At 50.9% G+C, this 16,694-nt stretch overlaps 2 protein-coding genes across 2 annotated transcripts in view; both read left to right on the top strand.

The window, feature by feature from the left end:
• Positions 1-12,903, top strand: part of PHF12 (PHD finger protein 12) — a 31,908-nt gene extending 19,005 nt beyond the window's left edge. Inside the window, exons 7-15 of the mRNA XM_038158035.1 lie at positions 536-700; positions 1,292-1,453; positions 2,530-3,346; positions 5,352-5,474; positions 6,423-6,566; positions 8,455-8,553; positions 9,100-9,182; positions 11,015-11,153; positions 11,732-12,903. Coding sequence (XP_038013963.1) covers positions 536-700; positions 1,292-1,453; positions 2,530-3,346; positions 5,352-5,474; positions 6,423-6,566; positions 8,455-8,553; positions 9,100-9,182; positions 11,015-11,153; positions 11,732-12,066 — 2,067 coding nt within the window. The 3' untranslated portion in view covers positions 12,067-12,903. The remainder of the gene's footprint in view (positions 1-535; positions 701-1,291; positions 1,454-2,529; positions 3,347-5,351; positions 5,475-6,422; positions 6,567-8,454; positions 8,554-9,099; positions 9,183-11,014; positions 11,154-11,731) is intronic.
• A 924-nt stretch (positions 12,904-13,827) lies between these two features.
• DHRS13 (dehydrogenase/reductase 13) lies at positions 13,828-16,353 on the top strand. The gene is made up of 5 exons (XM_038158036.1): positions 13,828-13,985; positions 14,063-14,181; positions 14,727-14,850; positions 14,928-15,239; positions 15,808-16,353. The coding sequence occupies exons 1-5, from the start codon at positions 13,859-13,861 to the stop codon at positions 16,134-16,136; spliced, it is 1,011 nt and encodes a 336-aa protein (XP_038013964.1). The 5' UTR covers positions 13,828-13,858; the 3' UTR covers positions 16,137-16,353.
• Positions 16,354-16,694: the final 341 nt, after the last annotated feature.

Raw genomic sequence — 16,694 nt, forward strand, 5'->3', positions numbered from 1 at the left:
ATATGATGCTGCTCTCTGCAATAAGATATAAAGATGGGGGAACTCCTTCCTGTAACTGAAGCTGACAGCTCAGATTGTGGCTCACTGACAGCTTGTCTAGTTTTTGACTGGACTCTTTAAGATCTAGATGAGCTTCCAGAACTGGGATACAAAGCAGCACAGTGCTACAAATAGGGGAAGTAATTCTTTGCATGCTTAACCCAAAAAAGTTTCATTCCAAGAGGGAGTTTTCATTTTTGGAAAAGCAGTGTACTTGAGACTTAAATACTCAGGAAACAGGGGGCTGAAACAAAGAGCTTTTTCCCAGACAAACTGCTTCTGAGAGCATTGATACTGCTTAGTCGGCCTCTAAATGCTTTTGTATTCATCTCCAGCAATGTGCCCTTTAACAGAAATGGTTAGTGCTGCAGGAAACAAATAGTCTAAAGCTGAGCTGATGCTGTACTGCCAGTGCTACGAGGCATTATGAAAGTCTTAGGGTGCCTTAGAGTGACCTGCAGATCCCTAACTCCTGTGGCATTATCTGATCACCCAGCTGAACCAGAAGAACTTGACCCTGAGTAATCGGTGCCGAGTATTTGACCGGTTCCAGGACACCATATCTCAGCATGTTGTCAAAGTGGATTTCTTAAACCGAATCCATAAGAAACACCCTCCGAATCGCAGAGTTCTTCAGTCAGTGAAGAGGAAAGGTCTGAAGGTATGTGTAACAAGTAGTGGTGGGTGAAAACCCCTGTGTATGTGTTTTAGTTTGGAAGGGAAACCAGCATACTCCTTGGGGCAGGAGGAAGAAGACAGAGTCTGAATGGTTGTGTTGGTGAGAGATCTGGGAGTCAGCACTACTACCTGTAGGATTTAAGAAGATCTCTTTCCTTCAACTATAAGGCTCAATTATTACAAGTAAGCACTTAAATCTAGCACAAGCATAGAAGGTACAACACAAAACTTCCTGAAGGTGGCCCTACAGCAGATTTGGGGCTGTGTTGGTTGCCAGGATGCCTGAAAACTGCCATGCAGACTTCCCTTGGCTGTTTTTTTTCATGATTTCTCTTATGCTGTAGCCACCATGTTGTACCAAAGTCATGCTTGGCCTAAGGGAATTAAACCTATTAATTTCAGCATGGCTACATCAATTTTAAGTACTCAGTCCTTGATACTTCTCATGTATCTGCAGGCTTCCTTTGGGTGGGAAAGCAGCAAATGCAAAGTTTAGTGCTGATCAAGCACTTGGTTCAACTCGTCATTCTTGAGTAATTGTTCTCATGTGTGATCTTCTTTCTCCACAATGTAGGTTCCTGATGCTATAAAGTCCCAGTACCGGCTTCCACCCCCGTTACTCGCGCCTGCAGCAATTAGAGATGGCGAGCTGATCTGTAACGGGATCCCTGAGGAACCCTTGCAGAAGCACCTTTTGAACACTGAGCACTTAGCCAGCCAGACAGAACAACAGGAGGTAAATTAAGTCAAATGCTTGGACTCTGTGTGTATAGTTGCTTTGGTACAAAGATCCCCTTCCACTTCAGTCATGATGGAGCAGTTGTCTAGGAAACCAATCTCAAGCTCGTGTGTGAAGGTGATAGCTTGTCTTGTCTCTGACACCTTTGTGCATTAAAACTTCACTTTGACTTTCCAGGTGAGATGTAGAATTCCTCAATTGACACTTCAGGGAAGTGGTGCAATGGTCCTCTGGCCTTAAGAGTGGAGTCGAGGGCCTTCTGTCTAGACGTCATCTTTATTTCGTGGCTGAGGGGAAATACTTTGCACTTTGATTATGTAAGGCTGCTCTCTGACACGTTTATTTATAAGTTAACGTCCCATTTCTGGGTCGCTTTTTATTGCGGATGGAATTGGGCGTGTAAATCAAGGTCAAATGAGTGTTTAAATCTTGTATGAAACTTCTGGCCAGATTCCACAGTGTAAGGGCACGTTAAGTTGCTGTCAGTGGAGAAATCGAGTCCTTCTTTTAGAGCAAACAAGCTTCTTTTATGTGGCAGGTGCACATCCACCATGGAGCTTCAAACTTAGAATAAATCTTTTGGTCATCCTCCACTTTGTGTAAAAGGAAAGTGCTCTCCACCCCAGCTTTCTACTCCCTATACCTGAGGTAGAGCAGCATTTCTTTCCAACATGCTGTAGAGTAAGTTGGAGGGTTGTGTTTGGCTGGAAGCCCAAATTAGTGAAAGGTGTGTTTGTAACCCGAGGCTGAGGAGTTGCAGCATTTAACAAGCGAAGAGAAGGAGGAGTTTGGAAGTGAGGAAATGCTGCCTTCTCCCTCCTTTAATCTCAGCCCCTCCCTGTCCTACCTCCAGCATGGAGATAAACAGTACATCATTTTGGTTGTACTTTTATACCTCTGGACAAAATTTCCTCCTAATTGAAGATGAGCTCCAGAGCAGATGCTGTAGCTCCACACGGCATCTGAGCAGTCAGCAGCTGGATTTCCTCAAGCTGGGTGAACGATGGAGCAACTGTAGAGGTTTGGAGCACTGCTGCCTCCAGAGCTAACCTGCACTTTTTTCTTCCTTCCAGTGGCTCTGTAGTGTTGTTGCGCTCCAGTGCAGCATATTGAAACATTTATCTGCTAAGCAGATGACTTCACTTTGGGACTCTGAACAAACAGAGAAGGCTGATATTAAGCCTGTTATTGTGGCAGATGGCTCACTCGCCAACCCTTACCAGGCAGCTGACAAGGCACCCACACCTTCCCTCTATTCCATGTCATCCTGCACCTCAGGGATTACCACCCAGAATTCCTTGAGCTCCTCGCAATCCCAGCAGACTTTGTCACAGGAAGATGTTAACTGCAGCTCTTGTATAGATAAATCCAAGAAGGCTTCTTCTTGCGGGACTTCAAATGGGCCGACAGCCTCTGACATTAAAGTGAACGGGCCTCATTTCTATGGCGTTTCATCGGAATCCTCAGCACAGTTGACTGACTCCCAGAGGCTCGCGGGCTCTGGGAACACAATACCTGTTTTGTCTCATCGGCAAACGTGGCCTCGGCCCCTCACGCCCCCAGCGAGTTGCGGACTTCTGAATCACACCATTGGAACCATTGTCAAAACAGAGAACGTAGCAGGACCCGTTTCTTGTGCACAAAGGGGATCTGCGCCGGTCACGAGTTTGCCTACGTCCATATCGAGCTCCTGTGCCAGCCTGGAGACCACCAGCACTTTGCAAAGGAAGAATGTGCAGACGCAGATCGGGCCGCCGCTGACGGCAGAGCTGCGGGCCGGCGGCTCCCCGCTCAGTGCCACCCGGGCTCTCACCCCTCCCCAGGCTGCAGGAGATGGCATCTCAGCTGTTGGGTCCACAAACAGATTCTGTTCACCAGCACCACCTTCAGGTACGTGCTGAGCCGCTGACCTTGGCCCCGGGGCTGAGAAAAAAGCTCGGGCTAAATCTCATTCCAAATCTCAAGGCTGTAGCAGCGTGCCCTCGTTTGTCTGGGAATTGGGCTTTCTGTGGAGAGCCAGCAGAGGTTTCTCAGGTCTCCTCTGTCTTAGGTCTCTTTATAGGAGCCGTGGGATGTATTTTTGCTGGCTGCCTATACTTGAGGGGAGAACTCTGTCCTGACAAGCAGGATAGTAGGTCAGTTGAATTCTTGAAAGCAACAGTAGCTTTATATCACTTGGCTGCTGCCTCGCTGTTTCAACAGCTGCTGCTTTAAAACCCCAGCGCTGCTGTAAAACCACTGGTTTGTTTCAAATGGCCATTAGGATTGCAAGGTAGTCAGTCCTCCTCACAAGAGCAGCTCTCTGGGATCTAATCCAGAGTAACTGTTCAGGCAGTGGTTGTGTCCCCTACTGCAGGTGTTGTTGGAGTCTTCATGTGCACAGCCTTGATGTTGGGCTTGGGAGGCTGTATCTGCTTAGGATTTGTTGGTCTAACACAGGGTAGTTATAGACTTGGATATGCCAGGGATCCTGAGTTGTACCCAAAGAACTTGCTAAATAATAGCAAGGTATGGTATAGAGCGTCTATAACCATTTTTAGTGTAGAAACATAAAGTCAAAGATGTTGATAGATGCTGGAGTAACTGCCCACAGCTCAAATTTTGCTAGAATAAACTTCCACATATGGCATTCTCTTCCTTTTCCCTCTCTCCACGCCAGCTCAAGACTCAAGCCAGCAAAGCCTTTGTGCAGGTTGGGTGGGAGCAGTCACTGAAAAGCACGTGACAGAGCTGTGTGTCACTTCTCATGCAGTTCCAACCTGCTCAGTGTCAGGCAGGCACTCCGCTCTTGTGTGCAGTGGTTGTAAAGCTACAGAGCAACATATTTTTATAATCCTTTCTAAAATTCCTCAATGAGTAACTTCCAAGCTTTGCCTCGCCTTTGGAAGCAGCCCCCAGGGTACTTGGCCTCCTCCTGAATAAACTTGGTTACTCTGAGGCTGCTGAATTGACCATGCCCTGCTTAGAAATGCAAGGCTGGGAGAAGTTCTGGTGGAGGAAATGAGACAGTATTATAGAAAACTTCTTGCTTGTGGTTTGAAGAGCACTGCAAACCCTACATAATTTTGCAGTTACTTAAGATGTTAAATAATTGCATCTGGTGCAAAGCTTGTGTTCTACAAAATCATTACTTGCTGCAGTGTCTCTTGGGAGAGGTGTAAACATTTAAATTTTCCATCTAACAGGATGGATTATATATTTATAACAAAAATTGTGGTGTGGAGATTTTGCTGCCGAGTACAAAAATGCAAATTGCTCATGACTTTTTTTGCCATAAATTTTAGTAGTTATAAGCAAACCAGCTCAAGAAGATGTGGTATTGACAACACATGACAGGAGTTTTGCTTCCTGGCATTTGCCACTGCCTCTTTCAGCTGCATGGTCACTTCTAAAGCAGGAGGATTTTATTTTGGAAATAATAAAATCTGCTTATGACTGTCACATTCCTTCTGGACAATGATGTGCACCCCAGACTTTATAACAGTGTAGAAATAAAACCAGGGCAGTTGTGCTTTTTATTCTTGTTAAAAAAACTACATAAGCTTCTTGGCAAATGTCTCTTAGGTTTAATAAATTCTTCAAGCTCCTGGAGAGTTGGTCCTCATCTTTCCAGTGTCACCACAGGGAGCAGGAGATTAAATGTGTAGGTCAAGAATTCCTCCAGCAGCTGGAGACGAGGCAGAAGCCACGTTTGGCTCTGTGTTGGAGGCACACAGAAGCCTTTCTGTGAGCAGAAGAAAGCTCCTGGCCTCTCGTTCAGGCCTTTTTCAAAGCATGACTACGAGCAAAATGAGTCATTTTGGAGCAGCTTGGCAGCCAAGGGCAGCCTGAGGGCTGGGTGCATGTCTGGTGAACGTCACAGTGACATCTCTTTCTCCATCACCTCTCTCTGTAGATGGTAAGGTCAGTCCCAGCACCTTATCCATAGGAAGCGCTTTAACTCTACCCTCATCACTCACTTCTAACTCTGCAGCTATGTTGGACTTCACCGGTTCCCTGAAAGCGTTTATGGACGGGGGTGAGTATTTAATTCATCATCAGCCTCTGCTAGCCCTGTGTGTTTGCTTCCCTAAAGCATTCCATCTCTGCTGAGGGAAAGTTCCAGAGATAAAGAAGGGCTGTAGTCAGGTGAGGGAGGGGCTGGGTGTGCATTACCTTAAATATGTCACATGCTTCCCTGCTCCTGGTGTTGCCAAGGCAGCAAGGCCAATGAAGTGTTTCTGCCTGAAGCTTTTCTGGGGAAGAATCACAACTGGGCTGCTTTCCAGGTGGAATTCACATGCAGAAACCTGCAGCCCTGCCATGTTGTGGTGCTAGCTGCAATCCAGAGCTGCTCCTGCTGGATGTAAAGTCCAGCAGCAATAGATCTTGTAGGAGAGCAGTCACCTGAGTGGTGATGCTCCAGTGGGTCTATTAATTTTATAATTTATTTCTGTTCTGTCAGTCTCCTAGACTGGCCTGGTTTTTATTTCCTTTTGTTGTATTTGGCAAGAGATGGCAAACGTTTGCAGAGTGCCTTCAGGAGGAGATTGCTGAGCTTGCAGCAGCCTTAAAGGGGGTTACAGGTCTCTGTGATGCAGGGCTGGACTTTCTAAGCAGGTATCAGAGCTTCAGAGGAAGGACCCAACATACTGTCCAAAGGGGTGCAATGGCCGTCTCTACTGACCTGTTGATTCTGGGCCAAAACAGCAGATTTTCAGCTTTTATCAACCCTAGTTACCCCAAACCTCTGCTTGCTGCTTCACTTGGAGCTCTCCAGCTGTGGCTGGCACTGTCCTCACGCTCTTCTCACAGGAGATAATGTAAAAATAATATCTCACCTATATGTAGGAGTCTTGATATTGCAGAATTGGTCTTTGCTGTTGAAGCAAACAGCAGGTTTGAAAGTGGGACAGCTAAATCCACTGCAGCTCAGATTGCACTCTTTCCCTGAATGACTTACTAATTGCTTTTTGTTTATTAACAGAGATTGAGATAAATATGCTGGATGAGCAGCTGATCAAGTTTCTGGCCTTGCAGAGAATACATCAGCTCTTTCCTCCCAAAGCTCAGTCTCTAGCAAGCAGTGTCAATTCCCATCAGCAATCTCCTGTGGGAAACCACATTGAAGGTAAGAGCAGCCCTAGAATAGCTGGGTTATGTTGAGCCATAGATTTGCCACTGTCTATTCCTTGAAGGAGATTTCCCTCTTCTTCTGGTATCTGATGCTGCCTTTCACTTTTCTTTCTTCTCATCCCCCTGCTCTGGATATCCACTGACCAGAAACTCCATCAGGATCCTCTACTTAATTATTTACAAATTTGAGCAGTGTGAATACTTTTAGTACCTTCAGATTTTCTGCTGGAAATGTGTAGTGAAGTGTTTTATTCATCTTAGAATTAGCAAGAGATGGGAAGGTTCATCTCAGGTGCTTGGTGGCTTTTCTTTGCACTTTTACCTTTGAGATGGGCAAGAGAAATCTGTAAATTCCTGCTCTCTCTTTCTGGAGAGATACAAGCACAAGAACAGGAGGAACTGGAGCACAGAATATACATGTGACACCATCATTGCCTGTTCAGAATGTCACTGTCAAGCTGAAACCACTACATGTGACTAATGCCAGTAATGGAAAGCAACTGGAGTTTCTCTTGGAATCTCCAGATTCCCGAGTTTGGCTTTGTTTATTGCCACTGGTATCACCTAAAGCTGCAGGGTGAACCGTGTTCCTCTGCATGCAGCCAGTCGGTTTAATCTGCTTTCAAGCACTAACTGGAGAGCCTTGCTGTGGAAGCAGTTCTTTGCTCCCCCTCTGCTAGGCCTGGGGGTAAGTATCCCAGATAAGATCTTTGGAAGTCAGTCAGTAATCTTTTTCTGAAGCTCTGTGCTTGCCTGCTTTAGCATCACAGCATTCCCTAAATGCTTTGTCAGTCTTCTTGTGGTGGCTGCTGCAGGACAGAGCAGCAGGCTGTGGTATGAGCTGCCTTCCTGGTCTGGAATTCTTCAGCAGTCTGCCTTTCTCAGGGCAGATTGGTGCTGTCTTAACCCATCACCCTTTTTGGGCAGGAACGATGCATCCAACTGGCTGCTTAGCATTGCTGGTGAAATGTTAGATGCAAAGCCTTTAGTGAGCCCTGCAGAGCCAGGCAGCTGAAAGGATTCATGCAGGGCAGCCAGGCAGAGGTGGAACTTGTGATGCCACTTGGTGTGGCCTTTGTTCTTGATGTAGGTACCTCTGCAGTCTTCCATAATCCTCATGTTCTGCTCTTTGATTTCACCCTCTTGGTGGAACACTGTCCTGCAGATGTGGTATCAGGAGAGGCTTAAACTCTGTGTATAAGGGGTTTTTCTCCAAAAGACAGTGCTGAAATCCTGGCTAGGCCAGTGTGGCCCAATGGAGTTCCATATCTGTTCCACAGAAGATTTTCTGTCCAGCTAACGTGGGCATGTGAGTGTTTGAAACTGCCCTGGAGGCTCAGCCCTGGACCAGCCATTGTCAAGTGTGCCATAGGGACGGACCTGAGGGTAAAAGAGTCCAGTCAATCATCCTGTCTTGGGAGCTGGGTTTGTTCCTGCCAAGCCCATTCAGCCCAGGTGTTTTTCCTGCAGCTCCACCAGAAATGAAATCACCACTGTTGAGTTGGTGAATTCACCAGGACCAATTCTTTTTAAGTGGCACTTTGAGAGCAAAGACTGAGCTCTTTGATTACCCAGAGTGGAAGAGATTAAGAAAGAAGCCAGGGGTAGAAGGCTTGTGTGTTCCTCAGCGTGGCTCCATTGTGCACACTCAGTGTTAATGCTCCCCATTTGCATGGCTTGTGTGGGTTATGAGAAAGCAGTTTTCTCTGACTGGCAAAAAGAGGTTTAATGCAGAAACATTCCTAGAGGGTTGGGAACTGGTGCTTAAGGCCAAAGCTGACTGCATCCTCCTTAGGGCCTGTGCTTTCTGAGCTAGGGACACCGGGGTCAAGCAGTTTTCCCAGCTGATAACATTGTTCAAGCAATTTCTTTTTATCTTGCAGGGCAAAGAAAGGAAGTGCAAGCCCGGGCGGTGTTCTATCCTCTGATGGGCTTGGGGGGTGCAGTCAATATGTGCTATCGAACCCTCTACATTGGGACAGGTGAGTAGCTTTTTCCTGCCCTGACCTTTCAGAATCAGGGTGGTTCTCCCTGAACCCTTCCTAAGGTCTTTGCCAAGTGGGTGTCAGAGGAAACAGACTCACTGTGGCCGCTTGTATTGGGCTTCTGCACCACCAAGAAGTGTGGAAATCCCCCATCTGCCTCAGTCTGTGTGGGTGGCAGCTCTGTCACCTGGTGTCATAACTAGAACAGCTGTCTTGGCGTTTTAATGCCTGACTGATGGGAGGAGAGTTATGGTTTGCTTGCAGGTTTTGTTTCTTGTTGCTTAGATTCTTCTGGTGCTCTGGGTAGACCCAGTGAAATGCTCTTCAACCTTTGTGGAGCTGCTGGCTCCCTTCCCCCACTGAAACTTTGTTGGTGGCTTATCGAAGCATTATTCATGCAGTCCTGGGAGCAGGACAAAAGCAGTTGCTCCCCTGTTGTTTTGCTAATTGAAGTTTAATTCTGTCCGTTGTTCTCTGCTGCCTGACAGTTTGGGTTTTTTCTTCCAATACGAACTGAGCCTGTTTTGTCCTCCCCCATGACAGGAGCTGATATGGATGTGTGCCTTACAAGCTATGGTCACTGTAACTATGTGTCTGGCAAACATGCCTGCATATTCTATGATGAGGTGAGTGCTTGAGTGATTTTTTTTTCCATTATTGTTATTATTTTTTTTATTTTTTGGTGTGCATGGCAGTGGGAGCTGGAGATGCAGGCAGCAGGTTGTCTTTGTGTGGTGCTCCTTTTGTGGACTACAAAGTAAGAGCTGGGTTTTACTCCAGTGGAGGCTGTGTCAGCATTTTCTGTTAAACCCTTTTCTGAAGCACAGAGTTCTGCCAGCAGGATTTCTCTGACTGCCTGTGGGCAAGGACCGGCCACAAGTCAGCACTGTCACTGCTGGTGTCTAGGGAAAGAAAAGGACATAGACGTGATCTGATACTTTTTGATCTGAATGTGTTATTAATAAAAGCGTGTGTCAACACGCTTCATGTGTCAACATCAAACCTCAGCTGGAACAAACCAGGGAACTGCTCCGAGTCCCTTGTTTTCAAGTGTGATGGAGGAGCAAAGCATCCATAGCATCTGCAGTTCTCTATAAATTATTTATTTAACTAAAACTTCAGTTAAGCTCACAGCATAAACAGAAACCTACAGTTTCTACTGAGCTACAGCCCAGAGATTAGTTTGTTCTTGAAGTAAACAGACCAGCAGGCCTGCCAGTAACAGCGCTGCTGGAGATGTCTCTTAGCATGGAAACAGTCTTCAAAGCAAGATCGAGTCTTTTATATCACCATTTGTCAACCAGCTCCAGAGCAGGATCCAGGATTAACCCACAGCCAGCTTTAGCCATTCCTCCAGTGCCCTGCAAGCTACCAAACACACTCAGTAATGGGATCCTGGCTATAAATCTGTGTGGAAGCATCTCTTCACAGTGGTCAGTCATAAATCAGGCTCCAGGCACTGACCTTTGACCCTCCTGTGGCTGTGGTCACTCTGGAGAGGGAGGATTCCCCTTCCTGCAGCTCTCTCTGCAGGTTCTCCTTCTGCAGTCTAGCAGCTTACTTCAAAACCTACTCCCACGTGCATGTGGAGTTTTTGTAACTTGATTAAAGCATTGCAGTCCCTGAGGGACGAGGTCTTGAGCTCTCAGATGATTTCTTGAGCTAACCTGAAATCTTCTCTGCTCTGTCAACATCCTCCACGAAGCTCAGCTGAGCGTGACACGGCTTGTGTAACGCTACATGTCACGGTAATGTCTGCTGGCATTTCAGCCTGCACGAGGCCCGTGAATCCCAGGCTGCCTCTGTCCTGAGGCTGCTGCAGCACGTGGCATCCCTCTTGCCATCTTGTGCCTGCTTTCCAAAGCTCATCTCTTCCTGCTAGGCACAGGTCTCAAGCCAGGTTTGCGTCAGGTGCGTCTGTAAAATGCTGGCTTTTGTGAGCATCGGCTTGAATATCCTGTTCCCAAAGGATGTGTTGGTTCTATTGCAGTAGGTACAACCCACTTTGCTTTGGCCCTCCTTCTCTGCCACAAAGCAGCTCCTGCAGGAAGGCTGGTTGTTCTGGGAACAGGGGGATCGGGTTGGTGGTCTCTGAAGCTGGAGGATATTTACCACCTCTTATTTGACCACTACTGGCAACAAGAAGGGTTGTGTTTCAATGTTCCAAAGAGGTGTGTATGGGCAGAAGCACTTCTGACTGACAGAGGGTGGGGTTAGATTGGATATTGGGAAGAAATGCTTCCCTGTGAGGGTGGTGAGGCCCTGGCACAGGCTGCACAGACAAGCTGTGGCTGCCCAAACCAGTGTTCAAGGCCAGGTTGGATGGGGCTTGGAGCAACCTGCTCTAGTGAAAGGTGTCCCTGCCCATGGAGCTGTAACATGGTCTTTAAGGTCCCTTCCAACCCAAACCATTCTATGACTTCATGTCTTGATTCCCTCCTCTTCCCTTTCTTTCCAGAATACAAAGCATTACGAGCTGTTGAACTACAGTGAGCATGGGACGACCGTGGACAACGTTCTGTATTCGTGTGACTTCTCGGAGAAGATGACACCCACTCCTCCCAGCAGTATTGTTGCCAAAGTGCAGAGTGTGATAAGTGAGTGTTGGACCACCACCACAGGGAGTTCACTGAGAGGGGGCAGGAGCAGGTGGAAATCGGTTCCTTGTTGATGCCCCTTGTTCTGCACAGGCTGGTGCACCCCTTATAGAAAGGGGAGCCTTGCCACAGCCCTCAGCTGGGGTTACACAAGACCTTCCTCTGCAGCCTGGGGAACTCTGTGCCCTGACCTAAACCCTACTCCAGCCTCCAGGGCAGCAGTTAGCAAGCTCCAGGTCCCGATGAGCAGCCAGTTTGGAGCAGGCCTGAGCCATTTCCCCATGCATGTTCTCCCTTCCCAGGCTGTGAGAAGATCTGTGCTGCAGGCATTCTGTCCCTGCATGTCTCACTCCTGCTCTTCACCTGATCAGCTTCCTCTTTTTGGGCTGCCAAAATAGATATGTAAATGCCTCAACCTCTCCAGTGCTGTGAGGAGATTCCCATTTCCCTTTGATCAGCTGCTCACTGCAGACTGAAATCCCTCATGGCTGGAGGATCTTACCCATGAGGCACCTCAGCAGTAACCCCTGCTGATGAAAACAAACCTTACCTTTTTTTTTTTTATTATTCTTTTCCAGAACGACATAAAAGCAGAAAACAGGAAGAGGAGGCGCACGAAGAAGCTGCTGTGATGAATTCACAGGCACAAGGGCAGCATCGAAAACCCTGTAACTGCAAAGCCAGCAGCTCCAGTTTGATCGGGGGCAGCGGGGCTGGCTGGGAGGGCACGGCCCTGCTCCACCACGGCAGTTACATCAAGCTGGGCTGCCTGCAGTTCGTTTTCAGCATCACCGAATTTGCGACCAAACAGCCCAAGGGGGACACTGCCTTAGTACAAGATATGGACTTGGAGGAGAAGCTTTCTCTGAAACCCCACCAGGTGCCCGTGCTGCGGTCCAACTCAGTTCCCTAGGAATTTTTAGGAAGAGAGCTTTTTGGAGTAAGGAAAACGCCCTCAGACTCTTTACAATGCAAAAATGTACAAACCGAGGTGGGATTTTTCTGTGTCGGCCCAGAGACTGTTCACACGCCGTTTGCATGAAATGAAGAACGTTTAACTTTTTTTAATTTTTCTTTTTTGCTCAAGTTTTAGGGGCATTTGCACATATATTTGTACTATACATTTCATTTTAAAAGGAAAACTGCAGTGAGAGCAGGACGCGTCAGAGCGAGGAGTGACCGCTGTCTGACTCGAGGACTCTCTCTGACAGATAGTTCCCATGCAGTTGTAAAATAATCAGAAACTTGTTCTATTTTGTGCCAGTGACAATAGTTTTATATTAAAAGAGAAATACAGTTTTCATACAGCAAATCTATACAATATCATTGTTTTATTTAATGTAAAGAAGCGCTCTTCTTCCCACAGTTATTTTTCCCATCCCTCCCTGCTATGGTTGCACTACAAGTAGCTACTGTGTATTATGGGCAGTGAGAAATGAGTTCTTTTCCTGGTGTCCATCCTATTTTTTATTTCAGATAAGGAAAAGTGTTGGATTCTGTGTAAATACATCAGTGATGGCATTTTTCAATGTTTTAAAGCTGTGTACAGTGCTACATGTGGTATGACGTTCCTCAAATTGTCTATTGTAGCAGATCCTTTGTCGTAACCTGTCTGTCTCTTTTGTTTCTCTGCCACCTCCCCGCAGCAGAACAGCTAGTTCCACTGTACATAGTAATTGTAACGTTTTAGACTTTACAGAAACTTTCCTGTATTCTGTATATAAAAAAAAAATACTTCACATTCTGTTTTCTCGATTGTCTGTCTTCACTCGTGTCACCACAACCTGGAGCTTCCCCAGAGTGTCTGACTGCAGAGGAGCCTGAGCTGGGGGTCAAGGCTGGGGTGGGATGGAAGGACCCTGGTGTCCTGCCTGGGATGTGGGAAGAGGGTGGAGACTGGAAGGTGATTGAATCATGGAATTGGTTGAGGTAGCAGGGACTCTTGAAGGTCATCAAGTCCAACCCCTGCAATGTGCTGGGACATCTTCAACTCGTTGTGGCCCAACCTCAGCCCAAGTGTTTCCAGCTCTGGGCCCCTCAGGACAGGTGAAGCACAGCCTGAAAGCGTCCTGGAAGGTCAGGGGACTGGCACACCACATTCACGAGGGAAAGCTGAGGGAGCTGGGCCTGTTTAGCCTGCAGAGGAGCAGGCTGAGGAGATCCTATTCTCAAACACATCGATGTGAAGGGAGTGTGTCAGCAGGTGGGATGGAGCCAGGCTCTGCTCAGGGGTGCTGAGCAATAGAAGGAGAGGCAAGGGCAGAACTAGGAGCAAAGAAAGTTATACCTGAACATGAGGAAGACCTTCTTTAAAATGCGCTGGAAGGGGCTGCCCAAAAGGCGCAGATTGCCTGTCCCTGGAGATACTCCGCTGTCCAGACACAGCTCTCCGTGCTCTAGAGGACGCTGCTTGTGTAGGGGGGTGGACTAGCTGACCTCCGCTGCTCCCTTCCCACCGGACCCATCCCGAGATTCTGTGACCTCCCACCCCTCGGGCAGGACCGCTCTCCCGGGATATTTACTGATGGGGGCCGCGCTGGCCCGCACTCACCCTCTCTCTGTCTCTGCTCGCACCGGCGCCGCGAATCCAGCTCTCCCTTCGCCGGGAGCCGCGCAGACCTTGCCCCATCCGCCCGTCGGTTCCTCCCGCCGGGGCGGGGAGGCGGGAGCGGGGCGGGGCTGCCCGGAACGGCGGCGGCGGCGGGATGGGGTGGGCGCTGCTGGCCGTGGGGCTGCTGCTGGCGCTGTACACGCTGCTCCGGTACGGGCTGAGCAGCGCCCCGCGGCCCCGCGATCGCCCCGAGCTGCGCGGCCGCACCGCCATCGTCACCGGTGAGCGACCGGCGGGGAACCGGGACGGGCCCCGGTGCGGCCCTTGCCGCCGCTCAGCCCCGCGCTCCGCTCCGCAGGGGGAAGCAGTGGCATCGGCGCGGCCGCGGCGCTGGAGCTCGCCCGGTGCGGGGCCCGCGTTATCCTGGCGACCCGCAGCGCCCGGCGGGGAGAGGCCGCCGCCAGCCGCATCCGCAGGGTGAGCGCCGGCACCCCCGGGAACCCCCGGCATTCCCACCCACGGGACACCCGCGAACCCTATGGCACCTCCCGGGTACCCCTGGCACCCAACGAGCAAGCCCAGGACACTCCCGGGATACCCCCGCGTGGGGCGTCCCTGGATATCACATGAACACCCCCTGATACCTCCATGGGCACCCTGAGGACACTGCCATGGCATCCCCTCAGCAGCGCGGGGATGCCCATTAGAGACCCCCAGGACATCCCCGGGCACCCCGGGACACCATCCAAGACACACAACAGGACACCTCTAAGCATCACATGATTAACCCCCAAAACACCCCATGGGTACATCCGGGTACCCCATGGATCACCCCAGGAACAACCCCCAAAACACCCCCACAGGACATCCCCAGGCACCCCGAGATCCTCCAAGGTGGGGCACACGGTACCACTGCAGCCTCCCGCGCTAGGGGGTCCCAGCACACTGTACCCTTGGGCCAGATGCAGTCCCCAGAGCATCCCCCTGCCCCTGGCCAGCTCCAGCCCCCGCTGTGCCCACAGGAGACGGGGAACAACGAGGTGCTGTTCATGCACCTGGACCTGGCCAGCCTGCGCTCAGTGAGAGCCTTTGCCAGCACCTTCCTGCGCCAGGAGCCCCAGCTGCACCTCCTCATCAACAACGCGGGTGAGGCCGGGACCCCAAATCCCCTGCGCACCCCCCGGGGCACCACCACAGGCTGCCACTGCCTCCTCGCTCCGCAGGGGTGAGCGCCGGGGGCACCACGGAGGATGGCTTCAGCCTCCCTTTCCAGGTGAACCACCTGGGCCATTTCCTGCTGACCCAGCTGCTGCTGGAGCGGCTGCGGAGCTGCGCTCCCAGCCGGGTGGTCATCGTGGCCTCCAGCGCCCACTGCGCCGGCCGCCTGCGCCCCGAGCGCCTGGGCCGGCCGCCCTCGGGGCTGTTCTCCACCTTCCAGGACTACTGTGACAGCAAACTGGCCAACGTGCTGCACGCCCGCGAGCTGGCCACGCGCGAGCAGGACACACGGGTCACCTGCTACGCCGTGCACCCAGGTAGGACCCAGCTCACCCTTGGTGGCTGTGAGCTGCACACCTTTGTGTCCCCTGGTGTCCCTCTGTGGAGGGTGGTGTCCTGCTTTGCAGCCTTTCCGCAGGGAATTCCTGCAGGGGGGTGTCTCTCCCTTACAGTGCGGCCTTTTGCACGTGTTCCTTTATATGGTGTGTCCCTTTGCATGTGTTCCTTTATATGGTGTGTCCCTTGCATGTGTCCCTGTGCACAGTGTCTCTTCTCATGGCGCGTCCCTTATCTTGGCATGTCCCTTTGGACCTTGTCCCCTTGCACTGTGTTCCTCCATACAGTGTGCTCCTTTTGCAGTGTCCCTCTGCACAACACATCTATTTATACAGCGCGTCCTTCTTCACCTGTCCCTTTGCACGTTCCTCCCTCCTCCTTCATTTTTTTCCTCCTCTGCCTTCACTCTGCACCTGTCCTCACCTGGCACACACACACACAGCCAGGCCAAGCACGGCAGCGCCCGGTAACAACCACAGCCACGCTGCCCACGCCATGGCCACCCTGGGACACACGGGGTGACACCCCACACGTGCCAATCCCCCGCAGGCTTCGTCAACACCTCTCTGTTCCGCCACGCTCCGCCGTGGCTGAAGCCGCTGCTGCTGCCCATGGCGTGGCTGCTGTTCCTGGAGGCGGCCGAGGGCGCGCGGGTGGTGCTGGACTGTGCCACGCTGGACGGCCTCGAGCCCCTCAGCGGCCGCTACTTCACCCACGGCGGGCCCCGGCAGCCATGGCCCGCGGGGCGCGACGACCGCCTGGCACGGGCGCTCTGGGAGGGCAGCGAGCGCCTGCTGGGCCTGGGGACGGCGGGGGGACACGCTGGGGGACAGCCAGGGGGACGCGGGGAGGGCCCTGCTGCGCCCACGGCACAATAAAGTGATGGTGGCGATGAGGGAGCCCCAGGGTCCTGTGTGGGCGTGGGATGGGGGAGAGAGGGGCAGCGGCGCTTGCACGCCCACCGCGGCCTGGGTGTGCAGCGGAGCTGGAGGGTGACGGTGAGTGAGCGTGCAAGGGATGTGGGCGGGTGTGCGCAGTGTGGGTGTGCACAGCAGCACAGTGCGGGACACACCCTGCCTTGCACACCCCTGCAGTGTCACACACAGACACACAGACACACAGACACATCCCTTGTACACCCCTGCAGTGTCACACACAGACACACAGACACATCCCTTGTACACCCCTGCAGTGTCACACACACAGACACACAGACACACAGACACATCCCTTGTACACCCCTGCAGTGTCACACACACAGACACACTCTGTCCCTTGCACACCTGTGCAGTGCCACACACACCCGTGCAGTGTCACACTGTCCCTTACACACCTGTGCACTGTCACTCTGTCCCTTGCACACCCGTGCAGTGTCTCTCACACTCTGTCCCTTGCACACCCGTACACTGTCACACACACACTCCGTCCTTTGCACA

Source organism: Motacilla alba, chromosome 19 (genome assembly GCF_015832195.1).
Source record: "Motacilla alba alba isolate MOTALB_02 chromosome 19, Motacilla_alba_V1.0_pri, whole genome shotgun sequence".
Lineage (NCBI taxonomy): Eukaryota > Metazoa > Chordata > Aves > Passeriformes > Motacillidae > Motacilla > Motacilla alba.

Excerpts from the sequence above, each read along its gene's own strand:
- DHRS13 (XM_038158036.1), top strand. The coding sequence starts at position 13,859 with ATGGGGTGGGCGCTGCTGGCCGTGGGGCTGCTGCTGGCGCTGTACACG. Across the intron at positions 13,986-14,062 it reads CCGCACCGCCATCGTCACCG|GGGGAAGCAGTGGCATCGGC; the intron begins GTGAGCGACCGG and ends TCCGCTCCGCAG. Across the intron at positions 14,851-14,927 it reads CCTCCTCATCAACAACGCGG|GGGTGAGCGCCGGGGGCACC; the intron begins GTGAGGCCGGGA and ends CTCGCTCCGCAG.